Source organism: Myotis myotis, unplaced genomic scaffold (genome assembly GCF_014108235.1).
Source record: "Myotis myotis isolate mMyoMyo1 unplaced genomic scaffold, mMyoMyo1.p scaffold_m19_p_11, whole genome shotgun sequence".
Classification (NCBI taxonomy): Eukaryota; Metazoa; Chordata; class Mammalia; order Chiroptera; family Vespertilionidae; genus Myotis; species Myotis myotis.
Genome location: NW_023416315.1, coordinates 45483683 through 45509575, shown reverse-complemented (window position 1 = coordinate 45509575; position 25893 = coordinate 45483683). Strand labels below are relative to the sequence as shown.

At 37.4% G+C, this 25893-nt stretch overlaps 1 protein-coding gene across 1 annotated transcript in view; it reads right to left on the bottom strand.

Annotated features, from left to right (window-relative positions):
• PCLO (piccolo presynaptic cytomatrix protein) overlaps positions 1-25893 on the bottom strand; it is a 273992-nt gene that overhangs the window by 25684 nt on the left and 222415 nt on the right. The window contains exons 20-21 of the mRNA XM_036328338.1: positions 23178-23372; positions 6459-6600 (exon numbers count right to left, since the gene is read on the bottom strand). Of these exons, the coding sequence (XP_036184231.1) occupies positions 6459-6600; positions 23178-23372 (337 nt within the window). The remainder of the gene's footprint in view (positions 1-6458; positions 6601-23177; positions 23373-25893) is intronic.

Genomic DNA, 25893 nt, shown 5'->3' with positions numbered 1-25893 from the left:
CCAGAAACCTGCTTTCAGCAGCGGAGGCCTAAGAGCTGGAGCCAAGCCTCAAAGCTAAAGCTGGCCCAGAATAAAAAATAAATAAAAAAAGGAGCGGTTGGGAGCTTCAGTCACTTGCCAGCCTAAAAACAGCCCTCAGCCCCTCACCCAGACTGGCCAGGCACCCCAGTGGGGACCCCCACCCTGAAGGGTGTGTGACCAGCTGCAAACAGCCATCATCCCCTCACCCAGGCTGGCCAGGCACCCCAGTGGGGACCCCCACCCTGATCCAGGACACCCTTCAGGGCAAACCAGCCAGCACCCACCCATGCACCAGGCCTCTATCCTATATAGTAAAAGGGTAATATGCTTCCCAGCACCGGGATCAGCGGAGCTGAGAGGCCTCCCGGCACCGGGATCAGTGTGACAGGGGGCAGCGCTAAAACCCCCTGATCGCCCTGTGGCTCTGTGTGTGACAGGGGGCGGGGCCACAACCTCCCTATCTGCCCTGCTCTGTTCGTGACAAAGGAAGGCGCCCCAACCCTCTGATCAGCCCTGCTCTGTGCCTGATAGGGGGAGCTCCCCAACCGCATGATCGCCCTGCAGCTCTGTGTGTGACATGGTGCGGCGCCCCAACCCCCTGATCGGCCCTGCTCTGTGTGTGACAGGGGGCAGTGCCCCAACCCTCTCATCGGCCCTGCTCTGTGACGGGGTAGAGCCATAACCTCCCCATGGGCCCTGCCCTGAGTGTGACAGTGGCGGCGCTCCAACCCCCTGATTGGCCCTTCTCTGTGTGTGACAGGGGGCGGTGCCCCAACTCCCCTATCGGCCCTACTCTGTGAGTGACAGGGGGGAGCTCCCCAACCCCCTGATGGTCCCTGCTCTGTGTGTGACAGGGTATGGAGCCCCAACCCCCTGATTGGCCCTGCTCTGTGGGTGACGGGGTGGTGCCGCAACCTGCCCATCGACCCTGCCTTGAGTGTGACAGGGGGCTGTGCCCCAACCCCCCAATCGGCCCTACCCTGAGCGTGACTGAGGGTGGCATCGCAACCTCCCGATCTGCCCTGCTCTGTGCATGACAGGGGGTGGTGCCTCAACTCCCCAATCGGCCCTGCTCTGAGCCCGACCAGGGGCTGCACCTAGGGATTGGGCCTGCCCTCTGCCACCCGGGAGCAGGCCTAAGCCAGCAGGTCGTTATCTCCCGAGGGGTCCCAGACTGCGAGAGGGCACAGGCCGGGTTGAGGGGGCCCCCCCCTTCCCCCCGAGTGGACAAATTTTTGTGCACTGGGCCTCTAGTATTGCAATAACTACGTATAGTGTCAGATGGGTAGTAGACATCAGGGTGATCACTTCATAAGATGTATAAATGTCTAATCACTATGTTGTACTAGTTGAAACTAATAAAATATTGGATGTCAAATATAATTGAAAATAAATTTTTAAAATGAATCAAATGATATCTTAATTGAATACTGCTCTAAAGATCCTGTTATCATTTTACTAAAAATGGTTTAGCACACTATGAAAAAGAAATAGATACAAATTCAGAAATTATTTTATCTTGCAAGCCATTACATTGTCTCATTTTGACATTCAAGGTCAAAGGTTTAAGCACCAATTTTTATTAACTGACTGTGAAACACCAAGTGCATCCAAAAATATTAGAAATTACATACATACACATGTACATTTATTTTGGTATATGGTGTAAATAAGTTGTCTGAGTTCATTTTTTGCATATATCTGTTCAGTTTTGCCAACAATACTTACTAAGGAGACTGTACTTACTCTATCATATATCCTTGCATCCTTTGTCATAAATTTTTAAACCATATACCAAAATAAACTCAAAATAAAGACTTAAATATTAGACCTGAAATTATAAAACTTCTAGAAGAAAACAGGCAGTAAACTCTGATATTACTCTCAGCAATACCTTTTTAGATATATCTCCAAAAGCAAGGGAAACAAAAGAAAAAAATAAAGAGGACTAAATCCAACTTAAAAGTTTTGGCACAGCAAAGTAAGCTATCAGCAAAACAAAAGACAGCCTACTAAATGGGAGAACATATTTGCAAATGATACATCTAATAAGTGGTTAATATAAAAAAGTAAGAACTGCCCAGCTGTCATGGTTCAGTGATTGTGCATCGACCTATAGCCAGGAGATCACAGTTGGTTTACTGGTCAGGGCACATGCCTGGGTTGTGGGCTCAATCCCCAGGAGGGACTGTGCAGGAGGCAGTCAATCAATTATTCTCTCTGTGTCTATCTCTTTCTTCCTCTCCCTTCCTGTCTGAAATCAATAAAAATACTTAAGAAAATAATATAAGAACTCATATAACTTTACCAAAAAAAAAAACCACACCCCAAGATACCAATCCCATTAAAAATGGGCAGATGCCTCGGCTGCTCAGTGGTTGGAGTAACAGCCCTGGCACCAAAGGGTCTCAGGTTCAATTCCTGGTCAAAGGCATGTAACTGGGCTGCAGGTTCAATCCCCTGCTGTTCAAGGTGGGGGCGCATGCAGGAGCCAACCAGTATATGTGTCTCTCTCACATCAATGTTTCTCTCTGTCTCTCTGTCTCTCTGTCTCTCTGTCTCTGTCTCTGTCTCTCTCTCTCTCTCTCTCTCTCTCTGTCTCTCTCTCTCTCTTCACCTCTTTTCCTCCCTTCCACTCTCTCTATAATTCAATAGAAAAAATATCTTTGTGTGAAGATTAATAAAATGAATAAATAAATAAATAAATCATGGGCAGAGTACCTGAATAGACACTTCTCCAAAGAGGGCATAGAAATTTCCAACAGACATATGAAAACATGCTCAACATCACTAATCACCAGGGAAATGCAAATTAAAACTACAATGAGATTCCCCCTCACACCTGTCAGAATGGCAATCATCAGTAAATCAACAAACAGTGCTAGTGAGGATGTGGAGATAAGGAAACACTTATGCACTGTTGCTGGGATTGTAAATTAGTGCAGCCACTATAGAAAAATAGTATGAGATTCCTCAAAAAATTAAAACTAGAGCTGCCATACCATTTAGCAATTTCACTTCTGAATATTTATCTGAAAAAAACCAAAACCACTAATTTGAAAGATATATACAGCTCTTTCTTTATTGCAGCTTATTGTCATAGCTAAGATATGGCAGCAAATTAGATGTCCATGGATAGATGAATAGATGAAGAAGATGTGGTATATACAAAAACTTGCCATTAGCAACAATATGGATTGAACCATGGAGTATTATGCTAAGTGCAGTAAGTCAGACAGAAAAAATACAAATGATGTCTGATTTCACTTAATGTAGAATCTAAAAATCACCAAAATAAATGAATAAACAGAAACAGACTCATAGATATAGAGAACAAGCTAACGGTTGCCAACGTGGAGATGGTGGGGAGATGGAAATTTAAAAAAAAGAAAAGATAGTGAAGCCACTATCCCAGAAAGAAATTTTAAAAAGGGAGGAAGGAAGGAAGGAAGGAAGGAAGGAAGGAAGGAAGGAAGGAAGGAAGGAAGGAAGGGAGGGAGGAAGGAAAGAAGGGAGGAAGGGAGGGAGGAAGAAAACACAGACAGACTTTTCTGTAATGTTCTGTGCAATCATGTGATTCACATTGCTAAGTCTCCTTCCCAGGAAGGCATATTACCTAAGGATTTTTTTTTAAAAAAAGTCTTGCCTAAGTAATCCACAAAACTTCAATTTGTATAATTGCTTCTGTGAGATTCAAGATAAGTAGTTGATCATTTAAAAAACATTAATTTTCCTCTGTTACAAATAGGGAGAAAAACTCAACAATACAGCAGCCATCTCACCTTTAACAGTACACCATCCTAGTAGAATGAGCCAAACTCAGTTCAAAGTGTGGATCATTTTGGTAGTGGTAATCTAGCAGATGAGAGTACTGAAAAAATATTATCTTATACTATGTCAAGCTTTAACAAAATAATTATAATTTTTAGTAATTGTAACAAAATAACTTTTGATATTCTTTATTTGATCTTGAGTCCTAGAATTCATTTTAATGGTGAGAGTTAGCTGCAGTCATTGCTTCTAATGAAAACTGATTTTAACATTAGGTACTTAGCTAAAATGTGTACCTGGTGCATTTCTACAATTACCTAGAAAAAATTTAATATATGTTTTTATTAATTTCAGAGAGAAAGGGAGAAGCAGAGAGAGAGAGAGAGAGAGAGAGAGAGAGAGAGAGAGAGAGAAACATCAATGGTGAGAGGGAATCATCGATTGGCTGCATACACTGGAGATCCAGCCTGCAACCTGGGCATGTGCCCTGACCGGGAATTGAACCATAACCTCCTGGTTCATAGGTTGATGCTCAATCACTGAGCCATCTGGCTGGCTATCTAGAAAATTTTTACAGCATTATGAAACTAAATGAAGTATAAAGGAAATGTACCTGTGAGTCATGTGAAGTATGCAATTTTTCTGAATTCCCAATAAATAATCTTCAGCTCAGAACATTCTGACTACACAGTTTAGAATTCATATTTGTTAGTCACTCACCAAATAATTACTGAGCACTTATGCTAGTGCAAGCAATAATTGTGCTGGACACAAAGAGACATAACTACTAAATACTGCTTGTACATATGTATATTCTGTAATGCTTTAGAAAAGAGAACTATTTTGTGTACTCATATGGAAAAACAATAGCTTCCTAAGCAATTTTGAAAGGCTTTGATTTACAAGAGAAATATGAAAATGGGAAAAAAATATTGGATTCTGTTATGTATGTAAAAATACATAATCTGCGTCTATTCAGATATTAAGGAAATAATATAGTTTATGCTCTGAAAGTTATAACTTTATCATCAGTGTTAAATTAGTATTTTGAAAGGTAAGGAGAAATCGAAAGATTGTTAAGGGATGTGTGGTGTAAACCTTTATAATTTCATATGAAATTTGCAATTTATAGAGAGGAATTTAATGAATTTGCTAAAATTCTCTTCCATCAAATTGGATCACCAGAGGCTGTGAAACAATGAGATCAGACTTCTTTTAGAAATAATTTTCAATGAAAAAGAATTAAATACAAATAACTGTATTGATCCATAGCTAAAATCTTAAAAAAACAAAGATGAACAGGTGATCTAATAATTACTCATTTTAAGCAGGAAAAATGTAACTTAAAAATAACAATATAAACACATTTTTCACTGTACAAATACATTTCCTCTAAGATTTTGAGACTCAATTTTGTAAATTGAGCCATTATCTAAATATTAGTACCATTCTGGATATCAAAAGGAAAGAATAAAAACCATGACATTAAAACAAAGAGAAAAGGAAGTTCCACCCCCAAGAAAGTCTCACTCAACATGGGAGAAAATGAAAAGGACACTTTCCCAGGGTTCCAGCGAGGGGTCTGTAAGCTTTTTCTGTGAAGGACCAGATAGTAAATGACTTGAACGGTCTCTTTTGCAACTACTGAAGATTGCCCAGGGAGTGCAGCATTAGCAACACTTAAATGAATGGGTGTGGCTGTGTTCCAATAGAAACTTGTGGGCCTGAAATTTCAATTTCGTAGGACTTTCCTGTGTCACCAAATGCTATTCTCTCCTGTTTTTTGTTGTTGTTTTTTTGTGAGTGTTTTTTCCTTTTTCAAACATTTAAAATTTCAAAAGCTATTTTTAGCTTACAGATCTAACAAAACCAGGTGGCAGGCTGGATTCACCCTGGCCTAGATTCTGGAGCTGTGGCGTTTTTGAAAGCCCAGAAAACTAGTAGTGGGGAGGAGAAAGAAAGGTCATTGTTTCAATTTTTATATTGGAACAGATATGACCTACATATTTATTTTGGTTGCTGCTGGATTTTGCCACCCATATGACTAAATCCATTCTAAAAACAATCTTACATTTGATTGGCAATATGATTTTCTTTAGGTTTAATGTATTATAAATGAACTTTATTCCAAGAGTATCTACTCAGGGATCTATGTAAGACTTGATATTTGTTCTAGAAAATTTGGGCAAAAATCTTCAATTTTAATTGTAGTGAGATTTATAGTTGAAAAAATCTATATAAGCAGCCTAATGTGTTATCTATTTCAAATAAGACATGAGTTCTTTAAATATGTTTAATCTCTCCTGATTCAAAGTAAATTAATCTGCTTCTCTCCAATCCCAATGATGTTTGTGTTTGTTCAGTATTTGATTAAAGCATGATTCAGGCATGGCTAATCAATTTCTATCAGTTTTTTTAATTTAATACAAATTGCACTAAATAAGTAAAGCTGGTAGTGACCATCATTCATCCTTCGAATTAACTAAATGAATCCAGTCTTTCCTAAACAGTGTATTTTTTTTTTTAAGTGTAACCATGAACAGTTGAAGCGTTTCAGGGACAATGACTCAGAATTGGATAATTATCTAGTTATTTCCTGTTAAATGTTAAGAAAAGCTTACTCATGATGCTGTTAGCTTTGTAGTGAGAAAAAAAGAGCCACTTACATCCTTGGAATAGGAAATAGATTAGTCTCCCCTGCAGTGCTGCTGCTTCCTTCACTGTCCACGCTATACCCACTGCCGAAGCTGCTGCCCGAGGAGCCGGTGGACACGGAGCTTTCTGCAGGCCGGTGATTGGTGGGCTTTGCTGCATGGTGTGGGAAGAGTCAACACCACAGTCAATCAGTGACACTACTCCCAGTGACCTCCAAATGCATACTTATGCATTTTCTTCATTTATATTGATAAAGAAACAGCTTTGGCAAGAACTCCACATTTTTTAATCTGCCTTTCATTTTGTTTTCCTTAACAGATAATGCACACAGTCCTTGATTGTTATTATTAGACATAAAGGAAAAAAAAAACAATCACTTTTAAAGGATAAATCATCATATTTTAGACTGAGTTAAGTAGTATGTAAGTATTCTATTATTATTATTTGTGATTTATTTGTACAGTATTGCAATAATATGGCAAACAAATAAGAATGTTGGCTATTTCATGGAGAAAGGAGTTTAGAAAGACTTGGGCAAATATAAATAGGCGGATAAGGAAAAATTGCTTAATTATTTTCCATATTAATAACTAATAATGTTTTTCTCTTGAGAATTGAAGATGCACAATAGATAATTTCAAGAAGTGACTGAAAATTCTGGGCTTGTTTGTATGTAGCTCTACCAACTATCTCCAGCAGGTTATTTAATTTTAAGATATTTGTTTCCTTTTAGGCACCTCTTAATTTATGACTGGGACTTATTTTAAAATTTTAATAAGTTTAATTTTGGGGGGATATAAGAATCTATATTCCCATAGAAACATAATAATTTTGTTCTGCAAATTATTCAGCAAGAGTATAGTACTAATATTGTTAGGGAAGTTCTAGATTAGAGGAGATTAGGGGAGAACTTTTGATGTAAAAAGAAGAGAAGGCAAGTGTATCTCTTATTTTTGTAGAGAGAAGATGCTCTAGGCAAATTTTTGAAATCGTTATCTACCTTCTTCTATCTGGTCAGTTTAAGAGTATGAGCTTTGATCATATTGATGTGATTTTGAATCCCAACTCATTCTGTAGTAAACCTAAGAAGTCTCAGTCTCCTCATTTGAAAATAATGGGGTCAGTAATGCCTGTCTCCTAAGCTTGTGATTGTGAGGAGTGAGAGAAAGCATGAGCCCAGTAACCGATTCTTCTTCATCCTGCCATCTCCCCACTCTCTCCTTATTGGCTGTTCCCCAGTGTCTTTGAGTATACCTCGTCCCTGACAGTTAGTTTGCCTGGCTCCTCATTTAATTGTAGACATGTTCTAGGCTACTAAACTAAGAGGCTCTCTTCCAATCAGAAGTTTCGTAAGCAGATAGCGTCACACCACTGGATGAATAGTTGGTAATTCTTTAATGATCCTAAGATATCTACATTTTTCTTAAGAAACAATATACAAGCATGACAACTCTTGATGTGTTGGAATTTTAATGTAATCAATATAACCACGTGAAGTGAAAAATATAGACATGGTGAGGGAAACCATGAGAGGGCAGGAAAACCATCATCAGGGCAGTCAGGATTAATCTTGAAAAAGTTTCAGCATTTCCCTCATTTCAGGACAACAGATTCTCTAAAGCTACCAGACAGTTTTATATCTATTCCAGTGATAGTAGTATCAGTTTCTCAGAACAGAGGGGGAAATGTGTATTAGTCAATTACATATCAGGTATAAGTTGGAAATAGCTATTTGGAAAAAGGCTTGAATCTTGTTAAATAACTAATGACCAATAAATTACTGGTAACCCATAGGACTAGATTTGCTGAAACAGAATGATAATTACAATGTTTGCTTAATTTTTCTTCAATTTATGTAGAAGAAACCCAGATAGAGTATTTGGTGTTATAGAAAATAATTTAAAAAATAATTTAAAAAATGAAAAGATAACATCACTATGATATAAAGTTATAAGCATTTATAAAGTAAATTAAATTGCCACATAATGAGTCAGATTAGTCAATTGATTGTAAAGAAAGGAACGCTGTCATACTTTTTGGTTGTCATTATATAATCCAACCAACAAGACTGTTTATAGTTTTTAGTATGATATTGAATAAAACATTTTAATTTTATTGACCATAAAATCACAATATACTATCTTCAAAGACAAATCTTAACAAACATTAATTTTAAATCAATTTATTTCTACTAAATTAAAACAATTTTCATCCAAGAGCAATCTCACAATGTATCAAAATAGCTACATTATAGAAAGGATGTCTTATTATTTACATTAAAAACATATTAAATCTTTTCTTTTGTGAACTTTGAATTTCCTGATACAATTTCTAGTTCTATTCCCTTCTGGGAAACTTCAAATGCAAATATGATATAAGAAGAAAGGAACAAGGCTAGAAGTAAATTTAACAAAAGACAGTGTTGGTTTTCTTTGTCTTGTCTAGGGCAATAGAAATCTCATTCAGAAAGCCTGTGCAAGCGCTGTCCATTTAAATGCAAACAAATAATCTTTTATAAATGCAAAAGGAAAAAAAACACACAAATCTATGGAACATATAAGTCTTGTCTACCTAATATTTTTGCAAACAAAATTCATGTAAGATTATGTCTAAAGAGATGTTGGGTAGTTATGTTAGGTAATTAATTTAAATAAATCTAGGTGTTTGGCATTACCTTAACAAAACATCTACTGCTTTACTGTATTTTTTATTCTTAACCTGGTCATGTAAATGTGGAGTAGAACTAGATAGCCTGACATTTGGTTTGCTTCTGAAAATTAGTTCAATTAAGATGCAGAATGGACCTTTGCTTTTTACTGGGCTATATCTACCCTTAGCATAAGCAATTTTAGCTAAATCTGGAGTTTGCCTCCCGGAGTCCTTTATCATCTGTTTCTTTCCAAATGTATCTCTCATGATTCCCCTTCAAATGCTTTACCTGGAACGCCACTCAGGCCATTCCCTCTGGCCCCCTTTGTTTGGCTTTGTTTCTCCTGAGCTACGGCTGGGGCTATTCTTTCCAATTTTGTCATGCTTCTTCTGCCCCAGACACTTTTTCACACCTAAATTATATTTATCAGTCAAGGCCCAGCTCAGATCAGTAAAGGCCCTGCTTCATGCATTTTCCTTATCTTGCCAATCAGAAGTGAACTCTCAAAGCATAAGATCAAACATCTTTTCTTGACAATCACCACTTTTTGTCTTTGATTGTAGTTGTTATATTCATGTCATTGTTGAAAGCAGAACCTGTGTTTTCTCCATTGTAGCCTCCTTAAAAGCTTATCCTGGAACTATGCTGAAGAAATATTTACTAAAAGTAATAAATTAATCATTGTTTCCCTTAACCAAATAACTAAAACAGCTGAATAATTTAGTAATATCTCACTAACTGTGTGTTTTATATAAATCATACACTTCTCAGCAACAGCAACTTTAATGTCATACTGTGTGGAAAAATTTGATCATTCAACAAAATGTTTTGCAACAAGATGTTTTGTTTTCCCAATCCTCACAAAACTTGTTTGGTTGAAAGAAATAATGATAATACACTAAGCACAAGAGAGCATAGCTTTGTGACCTTCAAAATAAGTTCATAACCGACCATGGATATTTATCTATTATATAAAAGGCTAAGCGACTGTCCAACCAACCGGCCAGTAGGTATAACAGGTGCAGCTGGCCGGGGAGGGACCGAGGGAGGTTGGCTCCAGGACATGTCCAACCCATCTCACCCAGTCCCGCACCGCTGGCCACCATCTAATTAATTTCCTTTCAATGTGCACAAATCCGTGCACCGGGCCACTAGTTATATATAAATATTTAAATTGAAATGATAGAAAATAATATGAATAGTAACAATGCATCGGAACCACTTATAGACACTAGTACTTGTGCTAATCCCACTTCTTATCTTTGTATTTCTGTTCCCGAAGAAAATATTTTAAAACATTAAATAAATATGGTTTCTATAATTTTATGATTTTAAAATTAAAAATGAAAAAAAAAATCCCACCTCTGCTTAACTTTTAATCAGAGTTTCAGAAATCATGGACCTATTATGCGTGAGTATATTATGTGCCTATGTATTACATATGAGAATGTTTGTTTTACAGAAGAATTGAAGTTTCTTTAAGAAAACATTTTTGGAACCTACATTTTGTGTGTGTACTTTCTTTGTGAATTCCTGCTTGTACTACCAAGTACTGACTAGGAGAAAGAATGTATTAAGTAAGCATATGAGTAAATATGCACACTCTTGCAGAAAGGGTCCTGCTCCCTAGAGGAATAAATCCTCGGGTCTTGAATCATTTTTGAGACTCAGTGATTGTGGGGCATTTCAGGTAAACAAATTGTATCTTCTGTGAGGCAATGTAACCTGCCTTCAATTATTTTTGACCTCTTCATTTTCTTCGGATGAAAGATGGTTAGACATCATTGTTTTATTACTCTACTGTGGCTAATCTTAATTAAACCTGATCGTGTCTCTTTGACTGAACATCTGTCTTCAATTAGTTTGCCCTGTGTTAGTGCAATAGTACTTAAAAATGCAGACCTATCACTGTTCCTACCACATGGTGGCAGCGCTGTGCTCAAAGTCTGCAGATCAGAATTGAAGACAACTTGACAATTGTGAAACCCTGGAGATCAACAAAAAGCTGCTAAGGACTCTAGAGATAACAGGCTCCTGACCCATGATTTCGCCTAGAGGAAAACTGAGCTCAGGAAAGATTAAGTAACTTGTTTCAGTTCATACGCTAATTAATGAGAAAGAAGCAAAACTAAAACAACCACTAATCCACTTTTCTATCACATCCAATTATGTCAGATTAAGATTGTGAGGTTTTTGCCCAGCCAGCCTGGCTCAGTGAACTAGGAGGTCATGGTTTGATTCCTGATCAGAGCACATGCCCAGGTTGTGAGCTCCATCCCCAGTGTGGGGCGTGCAGGAAGCAACCAATCAATGATTCTTTCTCATCATTGATGTTTCTATTTCTCCATCCCTCTCCTTTCCTCTCTAACCTTCCTCTTTGAAATCAATAAAAATATATTTTAAAAAACTTTGAGGTGTCTGCATGTTTCAGAATTTAGAATTCAGTGCTAGGAATGTATAATGCCCTGCTGCCTGTGATTTCTATCATTCGTTTTATATCGTTGGTCCAGCTCAAAGCTATTTCCAAATATTTCAGGAATAATTTATAATGTAGGTAGCCTGCAATTTCCCAAATTACTTGGTTGATATTAGTATTATCTGCATTGATACAATCTATAGGATTTAAGATCAACTGTTTGAAGTTAAGAGAAATCATTTAATAATTATTTGTTTATTCCAACAATTTAATGATAGAACTGAAATAACCATCTGGCTATTTTAGAAATTTTGTATGTATTGCACGTAGGTTTTTTCTTTGGCTAGCTTTAGTTTAGCTGGTATTTACTTTAGTGACCTTTACTATTTCCCCACTGTCACTGCCTATCTTTCAATCTCTTCATCCATCTGCTATTTTTGTTGTTGTTTCTGTTACTAAAGAGACTGTAGTTTTATCTGATTTGTTGGCTTGTTTTGAGTGTGTACCTGAAAATGTCAGGTTTTAAGTTCCATTGTTACTAACTTTATTTGGTAGGCTTCCCTTGAATTATGTCCACTTTTAAAAAATATATTTTATTGCAGTTCAGGGGTATTAATTTAAGAAGAGATGTTGTATCTTACAAGAACTTTTTTTTTTTTCTAACTTTACTTCAGTATACAGTATTCACTATCCAATTTGGAAAGATTTAAAATAAATCTGTACTAGAAAAGTGTCATAGTTTTAATACAGCTATTTATAGGAGTGTTCACATACTCTCAAATTACAAGTTTTCATAAATAAAAGTATGAAAATAGATAACTCTGATCTCTATATCAGTTATTTATAAACTTTGGTGTGTGTGTGTAGCAGACGAAGGAATAATAATATTGGGATTTTTAAAATAAAAATTATTGGTTAAAAAAGCACAAGGAAATTAAACATTTATACCAAACCATAAGGAATAGAATGTCTTTTTACCTTATAAAAATCAAAATATGTCTCTTAACATATTCCATATTCACTTAGTAGTACTATTCAGAGAACGAGATGGGGAAGTGACACCTCTATCTGCTATGTTTTAGGAAAGGTGATGAAGCTCAAGTTCACACTCTTCCCTCTCTATCTGCATTGACTTTATGGCTGAATTTTTCAAGATATTTTAATGATCAATTTAATAATCTGTTTTTATCTAATGTTATCAGTAATTTTCAGGTATCCTTCATACTCTCTACTCACTCATTCTCTATCTTTGCAGATAACAGTTTCAATCATTATTCCAGAAATAATACCATGTAACTTCAATATAACAGGTGTTTGGAAGTGAGAGTAAAGTTAGTTTAACTAATAACATGGTAGAGAGGATTTTTTTCTTACGTAAATATATGCAATGGCTCAGTAGTCTACTATAGTCCTTGCATTTATGCTCTAATGTTGCCTTTTAAGTCCATCTTCCTTTTTAACATGTTTTTGGTTCAGAACTGGTTTTTGAAGAAGTCAGTTAAAGTAAATGCAGATTAAGTGGGGACCAAAATTTCAGAGCAAATAATGGGAAAAAGTTTGATTAAGATATTTTCAAAAATGAAAATTACGATAGTAAATTCATTTTATATTTAATAAATTTAGGTTATAATTCCAGCTATGTCCAAATAAATAGAACAATCAAGTAATTTATCAAATACCAAGATTTGGTTTTGATAAAAGATGCTAGCACAATTTCTGTAAACACTAAAAATTTTTATCTTTAAAGGATTAATGGTAAGGAGAATAATATTTGAAAGAAAAATAATTCAAGATCTACATCAAGTCTTAAAGCCAACCCTTAATTTTTCTATATTCACTTCATTTTCTTTTGAAGCAGAAATATTCTGCCTTGAAGTTTACTTGCAAAACATGCAGAATTGCTTGAATAATTATAAGAAGTTTTGAAAACTGATCTTACATAATCCAGAAACTGATAACTTAGATCATGAATACTTAGATAACAAGCACATTGATCTTAAATAGAATTCAAACAGTTTTATTTATATTAAAATCCTGCTAAAATACAGTATATGTCCAGTATAAATATATACAATTTAATCATAGCAGCAGATTAATTTACATGGCTAATGCTACATGGCTGAATAGTATTTTTCATATCACTCAAATGTAGTCAATGGCCACAAAATAAAGGAGTTTAGACAATTATTTAATAAAGATGTGTCCAGTCCCATGGGACCTAACCTCTCTAGTTAATTTCATTAATCTGTCTACCTTCTCCAAGTAAATCATTTTCAAATACTTTCTCTCCTCCTGTAGTTGATTATATTCCAGTGAGCTGTAAAGATTATTAATGTGAATGAGAGCCAAACAAATAAAATAATTAATTACACTTCTAGATATTTCTAAACATGATCATGCACATAAATTACATTTTTTTTCTTTCAGTACCAGTTGAAGGTAGACAAAACTCATACTTTCTCATTCTTCATAATTCATCTCAGATATCTTTAATTGGTTATTAAATAAATAATACTAGGATAGAAGATTCACAATAACAATGATTTTTGTCTATTTTGTTTACTGTAGTTTCACTAACACTTTGAGGAGGTTTCGAATATAATATTAATTAAAAAATAAACAAATGTATATATGAATATAAATGAACTAATACAGGTAATTCAGATAATATTTTCTAGAAATAATAAATATATTTTTTTCAGAATTTCCTTTTTAGATCTAAACATGATAAATTATATGCTTGAAAATTAGGGATCAGAAATTTGGTAAGAGGTAAAAAAAATAATTTTTTCCTCAAATTTAAATCAAAGTGATGATCTTCAGTTTTTCCATTATTTCTACCAACACAATTAATTTACAGTATATAGGTCTAGTACTATACATAATACAACAAAAATTAAAAGAAACAAAATTTATAAACAATTGCTTTTCAATAAATTTGGTCTTCAGGACAGGGACACATAAAATTTATTTTATACTTATAATTCTCCCTCTCACTTCATGTTAATCTGGGCACAACTTGATTAGCTGATAGGCAACTTACCAGTCAGATTTTGAAAGCAAGGAGTAATATAGACATATAATAATAATTTAATCTAAATCATTTCCAATAAAGTATTTTGAATAATAATTTAAAATAAAAAATTTCATCAATCTGAATAATTATAAGTTAACATTAAATGAGAAAGGAAAGAAGGGGTCCTGAAGTGTAATATTACAGATATAAGGCATACAGATATAAGACAAATATAATTATAACTTGGAAGAAACCTCTAATTATCCAATGTCTTTGGCTGTTAGAATAATTATGATTGTGCATAGGTATAGATCAGTGGCTTTTTTAACATTTTGATCTCAAGACCCCTTTTATATTTTAAAAAATTATTGAATTCCCCAAAGAACTTCGTTTTATGTGAGTTATATCTACCAATATTTACCTAATTAAAACTTAAGAAAAACTAAAAATAAGTAAGTACATTTTCCATTAGTCATCAAAGCAATGATGTCCTGACATCTCATGTAAATGCAGGAAAACTCCACTGTACACTTGAGAAAGAATGAGAGTTAAAAAAGCAAATCATATCTTAATATTCTTAAGAATTTTTTGACCTTTTAGACTCTTACAAAGCATCTCTGCAACTTCCAGGGGTCAATGAACACACTGTGAGAATTACTGGTTTAGATCTACAGTGATAGAAATGCAGTGTTAAGTGTGAAAATGAGAAGAAACCAATTAGCACCAGCTTTTTTTGATAGTCACCTATTTTTATACTAAAAAATCAAGTTGTTAGCCTTTCTTGAAAATATTTATTATTGCTCTTATTATCCTTTTTAACTTTATAAAGTTTCTTCAAAACTTATTACATCCAGAACTTCAAAACCCTAGGAATATAAAATCTGAATTAAAAATTATATGTATTATACCAATATTTTTGCCCTTATTTTGCTTTAAAAAGCTATTTTATGATATGCAGAAACCCAGAGTAAATAATGAGATTTGCTGGCATAAAATAATGTAAATTCTTCCATAAAAGGGGTTTTCTTTAAAGTTTTAAAACTTTTCTTGTAAATTAATAGTTGAATGGAGCCAAAATAGTAATTCAATATTTATGTATATAGAAATTTAAATTATATAGTATAAAAAGTTTATTTTCTATGTCTCTATATATAGATTCCAAATTAATTTTATATAAAGAGTTAGATTAAAATATAATGTGACAAATAGAATTTTAAATACTGTGGTATTGTGATTGTAATGAGGAAAAGCCAATTTTCCTTCTATTTTCTTTTATGAACAAATACAGCAGAAATTTTATTCTACTGTCTTTCTTATTTGTTTAAAAATAGGGATCCATGATCCTGACTTTCAGCAAGCATTTTCTTCTCAAAACGTATCTGTTCTTGTTTGATTTGTAATTTCAACATCAGTTTTTTGATTAATTTCTGTTGAAATTATCAATTTAACTAATTAATAAAATTTTATCTTTCAGTATCTTACCTTGAAGATACTAAAGTATTAAAGGATTGAGCTATGATTATATATCTACTTATTCCTATTTGTTCTAAAAAACTCAATACCCCAGTCAAAATTCTGTATTTCTAATATACTATATTTTAATTTAAAATCCATTAATGGCTCCTGAGTGATTAATTATATTTTTACACATTCTACACAGTAATAAAATAAAAAAGGATAGTTTCCCAATCCGCTTCAGTACACATGAAGATTCCTCTCATCCTATCTCATATCCATATGTCCCCCCACCCCTACAAAAAAGAATGGGTGAAATATCATGATTTTACATAATGTAACACATATGGATGAAAAGTGGGGGGAAAGTAAGTAGTTCATGGGTAGTTTAGATATCTGGATTTAGGCAATACTATTAAGTAGCCAGACAATGTCTTTGGAATTCCTCTGCCTTCGGTAGCATTTCCCTGGATCCCTCCTACCCAGATGATAATGTTCCCAGCCCCATGTTCATATTGTACTCTTTGTCCACGGTCCCTCACTATGCCCCATCATGCTCCATTTTTTTTGCCCTGGCCAGTGTTGCTCAGTGGTTGGGCATCATCCTGTACACCAAAGGGTTGCTGGTTTGATTCCTGGTTGGGACACATGCCCTGGTTGCCAGCTCCATCCCCGTTAGGGGGCATACAGGAGGCAGCCAATCCAATGTTTCTCTCTCCCATTCCCGTCCTCTCTCTCTAAATATCAATATACACACACACACACACACACACACTAGTGGCCTGGTGCACGAAATTCGTGTACATTAAAAGGAAATTAGAGGAAATATTTTAATATTGCTATTTGTCCTTTCTCTATAATAGAAGTGTCAGAGATGAAACAAAATTAGTAAAATGTATATAAAATAATATATAAATTTATTAATAAACAAACAATAACAGTTTCACGTCCCCAGTCAGCGCTGGGCAGGGGAACGTAGCCTCACGTCCCCCAGCTGGCACTGGGTGGGGGATGCAGCCTCATGTCCCCTGGCTGGTGCCAGGCAGGGGATGCAGCCTGACAGGGGATGCAGCCTGATGTCCCCCAGCCAGCACCAGGTGAGGGATGCAGCCTCACGTCCCCCGGCCTCGCCATGGATGCAGCCCTGCCCACCCACGCCTACCGTGCACACAGCCTCCTGCTGATCAGTCATTACGGCGTGAGGCGTCATGACCACTTGCATATCACCCCTTTATTAGTGTGTGGATATATATATATATATATATATATATATATATATATATATATTACATATATGTGTGTGTGGATATATATATATATATATATATATATATATATATATATATATATATATACACATTTCACATATATATGGATAATTTTCTTGAGCCCAAAGTAAAATAAGTGCATTTTAAAAAGTTTAACTTTGGTAAAGACACCTCATAATCAGTACTTAAGGGACTCTGTCATGTTAAAATTAGGCCTTTCTCTTCCTCTCAAATAATGCATTAATAGTTATATCCAATTATATAGGCCCATAGCTTGATCATTTGACTAAGGCACAGCATACTAAAAATAAATTTGATACTTAGAAACGCCAATTGTCTTGCTATTCATGTCAGATGAAATGAACATATACATTCCCAGTGTGAATCAGACATACATTATGTGGGTGGCTCCGTGCAGACCCATGGCTACTACTGGAAAAGAACCAACATATTCCATCGAAGGTAGGTCAGTGGATTCGTCTTTGTGAATGGCGTCCATAAACAAGAGGCAGTGTGATATGGTCAGAGCTATTCATTTACTGTCTGTGACTCTGCATGTGTAGCAGAGAGTACTGACAATAAATGTTAGATGACTCCAGAAAGTTGAAAATGCACAATTCTAAGGACATATGGAAACTCTTAAAAAGAAAAAGAAATACCTTTTGTAATAATTCCCTCCACTCCCAGTGCCACCCCGCTTCCCACCCCAGCCACCCACTACCACTTGCCCAAGAGAGCCACTCCACAGAGGGATGGCTTACTCCAAGTTCCCCACGGCCACATAAGCATATGAAGCTCTTCTGTGACAGGTGCCGCAGCGAGCCTTGCTGAACGTGGTTTCCAGCAAGGGGTCGGTCTGTGGAAGTAGCTTCAGGCTTTTCTCCTACAATCGGGCCCCACCTAAGAACTCAATCATAATCCCCCACACAACTAATTCAATGATTCTTCTCACCTAACCTCACCAACCCCTCCCAACAGGTCTTCTTGCCCAGAGTGAAGGGAAATTTCTATTCACCCTGTGTTACTGGTTCTCAACTTAAAACTCACCCAAAATCTTAGCATCAAACAAAAATAGCTCAGGAATTTCCAATTGCACTTAAAATGCAATATATTGAATGTTGGATAAATTCATTTGCAAGGTTTTTCAGAGTGCTTCAATTTGTTTTCATGTTGGTATGGTTTACAAAACAAGCAAACAAAAAAACCTCTTTACTTTTAAACTCTCTTCCCCGGTTGGTATCACTTTCTGAAAAGACAGGGCCTGTGTTCAACCCAAACAACTGGCTTGAAAAAGCCAGTTGCAGGGATTTCCAAATACAAGCAAGAGTTGTTTAGGCATCAGGGTGATCTGGCACAATCTGTCTAATGTTCCCCCTCAGGTTTCCTAGCATGCAACTAAACCCCAGAGGGAAAGGAAAAATTCCTTTGGCTTACTCCTTAATTCTTGCCTGACCTGTATTTTATGCTACTTTAAGCAGAAATCCGCTGAGAAGCTCAGAAAAAAATAAAAATAAAAAACACTTGAAAAGCTCTTTAGGGACAATTTCGTCACCCTTGGCAGAAATGACACACAGACTCCTCTATGGACTCTGCTTCCTACCTCATTGCGCTTGTGCAGTGAGAGGATTTTATTTTCGTGGTGTGTGGCAGCGTAATCATCAGCCTTCAGAAAAGAGGATCATGTAGGTAGAGCAGCAAGTCTAAATTGTATTCATTTCTAGAAACATCTAATCATGTGTTGGAACTTGGGTGAGAAATAAATACATAAATGACAATTGTGTTTATTGCAATCAGGGGAGTTCGATTTCAAAGGAGCTAATGTATTTAAAAAGCAAAGGCTTAGGCCTCATAACAAGACTAGGGTTATATTGCCGACTTTGAAAATTTCTAGCTGGATGGTCTATCCTAGCCCACTGACTCTCTAATTCAGTGGTTCTCAACCTTCCTAATGCCACGGCCCTTTAATAGAGTTCCTCATGTTGTGGTGACCCCCAACCATAAGATTATTTTTGTTGCTACTTCATAACTATAACTTTGCTACTGTTATGAATCTTAATGTAAATATCTGATATGCAGGATGTATTTAGGAGACCCCTGTGAAAGGATCGTTTGGCCCCCAAAGGGGTTGCGACCCACAGGTTGAGAACCGCTGCTCTAATTGCTTACTCAGAAAAATATAGGCAATGAATACCTCATCGCCTTGGTGTGATAAAATGAGAAGATGGACGACAAAACAGTTCATACAACATGAAGAATTATTTCCATGCAGGGTGTTGTTTTCAGAATGCAGATGGGATTATATGAACTCAATTGTGAGGTTTGAGATGGGAGACTTTTATCCAATCTCTTAAAATCAATAATAATACTTAATTCTGCAGTTAGTGAACAAGAACTTGATGGCTCTTCATATGTTTACATCTCTTACCATTTTTTTCTCTCTAAGCTTTGAAGTCATTATATGGCATGTTATAGAAATTTAATTCTATATTTGCCACTAGTTGTTTGGCAAAAATTATATTCCTGGTACATTTATAGTAGCAGGGACATAAAATATTTATATTTTTAGAAAACAGGGCATTTGCTTTATTATCTATTAAAATAAAATAAAATAATAATCTATGCTATGGTATATTGATTTCCTTTTGATTATAATTTCAATAAAAAATGATTTCAAGATTCAATCATAGCACTTTAAAGGTAGGAGAATATCCACTGGAACATTATTCAAAGAAAGGGGATTAAAAACAATGTGCTACAAATTTTAACAATAATATCTAGAAAAAAATCAGACAAAATATTATATAGTAATACTTAAATCGTAATTAAACATAGAATGTGAAATAAGGTAAGTACTTTACTATTTTGATATTTATAATTATGAAATATTTGAAGGAAGAAAATGAATACCATTAAGAAATCAACAAAATTTATTTGATGGAAGAATAAGGTCAGAGGAGGAATTTAAGTAATTTAGAAAAGCACTAGCAAGGCTAACTAGAAAGGGTAATTTGTGCTTTGGAGCTAATCTATAAATTGGGCACATTCAGAATTATGCTAATGTTTAAGCGAATTGCTTATAAAGCAAAGGCTTAGGCCTAGTAACAAGACAAGGGTGACAGTGCCCATTCTGAAAAATGTTAGGTACCTAATTAAAGAAGCATCACAGTGGTTTGCTTTTCAGACTGCCACATACATCTTCCTTAGCCCCTAAATATCTGATTAGTCGGGATAAGGGTGTATTAATTTCTGTAGTTTTTCTGAGAATAAAGAGAAGTTCTATAGAATAGTTTAAGGACTGACTTTAATTTTGTGGAAAGTATAGAATCATAAAATAAAGTATTTTAGGCCTAGAAGAGACTTCGGGGTCAAACACTGCTATTCTATTTAGAGGAAAATAACACTATATGTTATATATGTTTTTGAATTGAATTTGAAGATCATTTTATAATCGCTTTCATTTGATTCCTGTCACTGGCACTCTCTCCGGGGAAATTTCACAAATGTTGGGTCAAATGAGGGACAGATATAAGTTGCTTTCTTTTCTGAACACAGCCATGGAATTAAGTTTAGATGCATCTCTATGGCAAGGGCTCACAGAATTTGTTTCCTCTATCCAGGACCCTGAGAAGACTGTGAAATAGATCAGATGTGGGAGAAAGAAAGAGTGGAAGCATGGCCTGGGGGTCCCCCAACTCCACTATTTACTTACATGCTTATTAAGTAAGCTCTGATGCTTTTATTTGGAAATACTTTCCCACCTATTTTATAATGTTTTTGACATGAAGCTTTGGTCTGTTCCCCAAATCACTATTATTATGGCTCTCACTAACAATGGAGCAGTGACTATAAATACTCTATAGCGAGGAATCAAATGAGAAAGCAAAAACTGACACACTCGTTTTAAGCTGCATCATATAACAATGGCTCAGAACCCAGTAGTTTATGAATGAAATAAAGATACTTTATTTATTACACAGGCACTTGGATATTCACATGCCCAACACGATACACTTAACAACTACGGAAACATGAGTGGAAAATGTCTGTTTGTAGGATAAAGAGAAGTTTCACCATGTAAAGGTGAATGAGTGCATTAACATTTTTTCCCTTTACTTTCCTCTAAGAATTTCCAAAATCCACTGAATTTTTTAAAAGTTACACTTGAAATGATACGTAACAAAAACTGATCTACATATCCACTGGTACGCTAACTCGAATTGTGAGCAGTTTAAAGTTTTATCACAATGCAACATATTTATAGTCATGCTTGAACAGATTAGGTTAGTAGCATGCATTCCATTCTGCAATATGAATACTGTTAATCTATTTCCCAACAAAAGTCAAAAGATGCCCAGTGCATAGAAAAATACAAATCACTGTAGTCAATATATTATGGGGCGGATCTTGGGACTTACACGGTGATGATGAAGTCCTGAAATGCCATGCCCACAAAAGCACATTAAAAAAGGGGTAAACATATTTTATCAGACAATCTCTAAAAATGAAAAGACGAGGGCTTTACGTTTGGGGAATGTTCTTGCTGTGTGCTTTGAATAGTGCCTTTCTGCTCACCTCCTTCTGGCTTGACTGGTCCATCAGACATCACCTTCCTGAGGGCTAGCTGGCTTTGGTCTTGGTTGCCATTGGCTGGTGGAGGCAGATTATCAGACTGAGTTCTTTGAATGGGGAGGACGCCTGCTATGCTGTGTCTGTGCTGCTTCCTGGCATGATTAGACTGACCGCTTTTATGTGCTGCTGGGGCAGTGTGGGTGAAATGGAAACCCAGAGTATGTATCCTCAGATGGAACCAGCTTAGATGTTAGTCATGCAAACAGAAGTGATCTTTTGCTCTATTTAAAGAAGCTGTGTTTTCAAATGCCAAAATGACACCACATGCACAGCACTAAAGGGGGTTAAAACTGGCTGTTTCTTTGGACATTATGACTTTGGGAGATGGGGAGAATGTTAATCTTTCGCCATTGTCTGGCTAATGCCTCTTGGAAGTAACAGTGCATCTACATCTGTAAAAATATCTGTACTTAATGTCTTCATATATCAATCGACTAAGTTTTCACAAATTCAATGAAAATACGGCAGTTAAAATGAGTGAATTGTTAAACTTCTATTGATATGTTGACTTTCAAAGGATTTCCAATCGTTAGAAAAAAAACCACCTATAAATTCTCTGTTATCATATACAAAGTGTGATCTAACAGGAGGTACCTGATTGTGCTCCTTAATGAGGTTTCTGCCTCATTATATATGCTTAGTCACATATTATTAATATTATATACTTTCTTGAGAATATAAGACATGTGCTTTTCTTCAGACTTCTTTTTCCAAAAGACTATAAAGATTTCCACATGGGAATCTACAGCATGCGTTATCTATCAAAGTTTTTAAGCTTGAAATGGCTTTTCCCCCTATGTTCTAGAACTTGACTATTGGTCACATTACTCTCCAGCCTCAAATTTTTGAGTGTTTTTAGATGCAAGAATCTCATGTATAATCTGCTTTAAATGCCTGTGTGTGTGCTTTTTGGGTGTAATGCCTGGAAAATTGGCAGCCACTGTGCTTATAATTCCTGTATTCTAGAGGATAATTAAGTGCACAACAAAAGGACACACAACGTTGTTTGCCTGCAAACATCACAGACACAGCTATCAAATACTATGAGCCAGGTTGGATGGATGGTGGAGACAGAGGAGAAACAGCCAGTTTTACTGCAGTCTATGTAAATTAAAAAAACTCTAAATAAGAAAGAGCATAATTATGTACTGATAGTTCTTACACAGACAAAGGGACAGAGAACAGAGTGAGCAGGATGTGCCAGAAACAGAAAGCAAACAGGAAAGGACAGCAGGAAAGAAAGGCAACAGATGAACATTAAGCTGCCATGCTGAGGAACTTATTTGCGTCTTTTACTTGGTTGAAGGCGTTGCTGTTGCACGGCGGCTTCAGCAGCGGCTATAGCAGCCCCTGCGTCTTCCAGGTGGGTCTGAGTGACGCTGGTTTTGCTTTGACTGCGAGACGGTCCGTGAGAGCGGAGATGGCCTTCAGATGAGGATTTTGAGCTGCCAGGACTACTATGGGATTTCTCAATGGTGGGAACCTGCATGTCTGGTTACAAAAGAGTAAAACACGAGTTAGAGTTGCCCCAGCACTCCTGTCAAGCTTGGTCTCACATTATTTGAAACTGTCTTGAGATTTAGGTTAATCTGTTTCTTTTTTGGCTCTTTTATGAAACTGATCACCATACAGTAATATGGTCACACATTTGGAAAGCAATTTGGGGAGGAAAGGCAAATGGATGACAATCTTGAGAAGAGAAATTTGAGAAGAGGAATACATTCTAACTAACCTTATGTGAATGAATATATTACAGTTTCACAAAGCAGCTCTGCTAATTCTAGTAGAGACCTGATGAGAGACAATAGGCTTATACTGTAACAGGAGTACCTGTAAGTAAAAATGTAGTGAATTCTTGGATTAAGGCGTGTGAGTCACTAGGAGATATTAAAAGTGAAGATTGCAGAATCCTCATCTCAGGTGATTTTTGAGAATGTTTCTATACCTCACACATAGTCACAGAGACAGGTTTTTACATTCATGATCTTCCAGAACATTAATCAGGGCAGAGTTGATCTGACTAAATGGAATCCATAATCTAATCTAATAAAAGAGAAACATGCAAATTGACTGCACCTCCGCTATGCCCCAAGCCACGCCCACCAATCAGAGCGACTATATGCAAATTAACCCAACCAAGATGGCGGCCGGAAGCCACAGAGCTGGACCAAGCCGGAGGCTTGTTTGCCCAGGCGATGGAGGAAGCCAAGCTTCCTGACTGCCCTGGCTGTCTGTGGCCTCGGCTCAAGGCAACAAAGTTTCAATTATAGAAGATAAATAAATCCCAGATACCTGCTTCCAGCCAGCCTCCACTGGGAGCTTGGGTGGCTGGGAGCTGTGGCCAGCCTGCAAACAGCCAAAAGCCCCTCACCCAGGCTGGCCACACCCTCATGGGGTGAGGGTCCCTGCTGGGGGGCTTGGTCAGCCTGCAAACAGCCATCAGCCCCTCACCCAGACTGGCCAGGCACCCCAGCAGGACCCCTCACCCTGAAGGGGGTGTGGCCAGCCTGAAAACGGCCCACAGCCCCTCACCCAGGCTGGCCAGGCACCCCAGTGGGGACCCTCACCCTGAAGGTGCTGTGGCCATCCTGCAAACAGCCATCAGCCCCTCACCAAGGCTGGCCAGGAACCCCAGCGGGGATCCCCACCCTGAAGGGGCTGTGGCCAGCAGCAAACAGCCATCAGCCCTTCACCCAGGCTGGCCACAACCTCATGGGGTGAGGATCCCCACTGGGGGGCTTGGCCAACCTGCAAACAGCCACCAGCCCCTCACCCAGGCAGGCCACACCCTCATGGGGTGAAGGTCCCCACTGGGGGCCTTGACCAGCCTGGAAACAGCCATCAGCCCCTCACCCAGGCTGGCCACACCCTCATGGGCTGAGGGTCCCTGCTGGGGGGCTTGGCCAACCTGCAGCCTTCAGCCCCTCACCCAGGCTGGCCAGGCACCCCAGCAGGAGCCCCCTCCCTGAAGGGGCTGTGGCCAGCCTGCAAACGGCCCTCAGCCCCTCACCCAGGCTGGCCAGGCACCCCAGAGGAGACCCCCACCCTGATCCGGGACACCCTTCAGGGCAAACCAGCTGGCTCCCACCCATGCACCAGGCCTCTATCCTATATAGTAAAAGGGTAATATGCAAACTGACCCTAACAGCAGAAAGACTGGGAATGACTGGTCACTATGACACACACTGACCACCAGGGGGCAGACACTCAATGCAGGAGCTGCCCCCTGGTGATCAGTGCGCTCCCACAGGGGGAGCTCTGCTCAGCCACAAGCCAGGCTGACGGCTTCCAGTACAGTGGTGGTGGTGGTAGCCTCTCCCGCCTCCTCAGCAGCGCTAATGATGTCGGACTGCAGCTTAGGCCTGCTCCCCGCTGGCAAGTGGACATCCCCCGAGGGCTCCCAGGCTGCCAGAGGGATGTCTGACTGCCAACTTAGGCCCAATTCCCCGGGGAGCAGGCCCAAGCCAGTAGGTGGACATCCCCCGAGGGGTCCCAGACTGTGAGAGGGCACAGGCCAGGCTGAGAGACCTCCCGAGTGCACAAATTTTTGTGCACTGGGCCTCTAGTTAATCTATAACTCAATCTATAACTCATCCATCTAAATAATCTATAGCATTCATTGTATTAGTGGTTTATCACATCCATTCAGTTGGCTACTGGATATGGATGGCCTCAGTTTGCTATTTCCTAGAACATTTGCCCTTAAATTCATTCCTTTCTAATGGGCAAAAAACTACTTTCAATTTAATGTACTCTCCGAGAGGAGGAGAGAAGGAAGTAATACTTTGGTCCAAAATAAAAATTTGTATTTAGAAGTTTAGCATATCAAGGTAAGATACTACATAGTTATTTCATATAGGCAGTAACTCAGTTTATGAGGAAGATTAATGTTGTGTTATACAGTAATTGGTAATGAACCTCCCAAAGGATAAGCTAATTCAAATGGGAATAATGTGCCTATTGCAAAATGCAATGCATGACATTAATATTTAAAAATATTATTAGTTGTTGC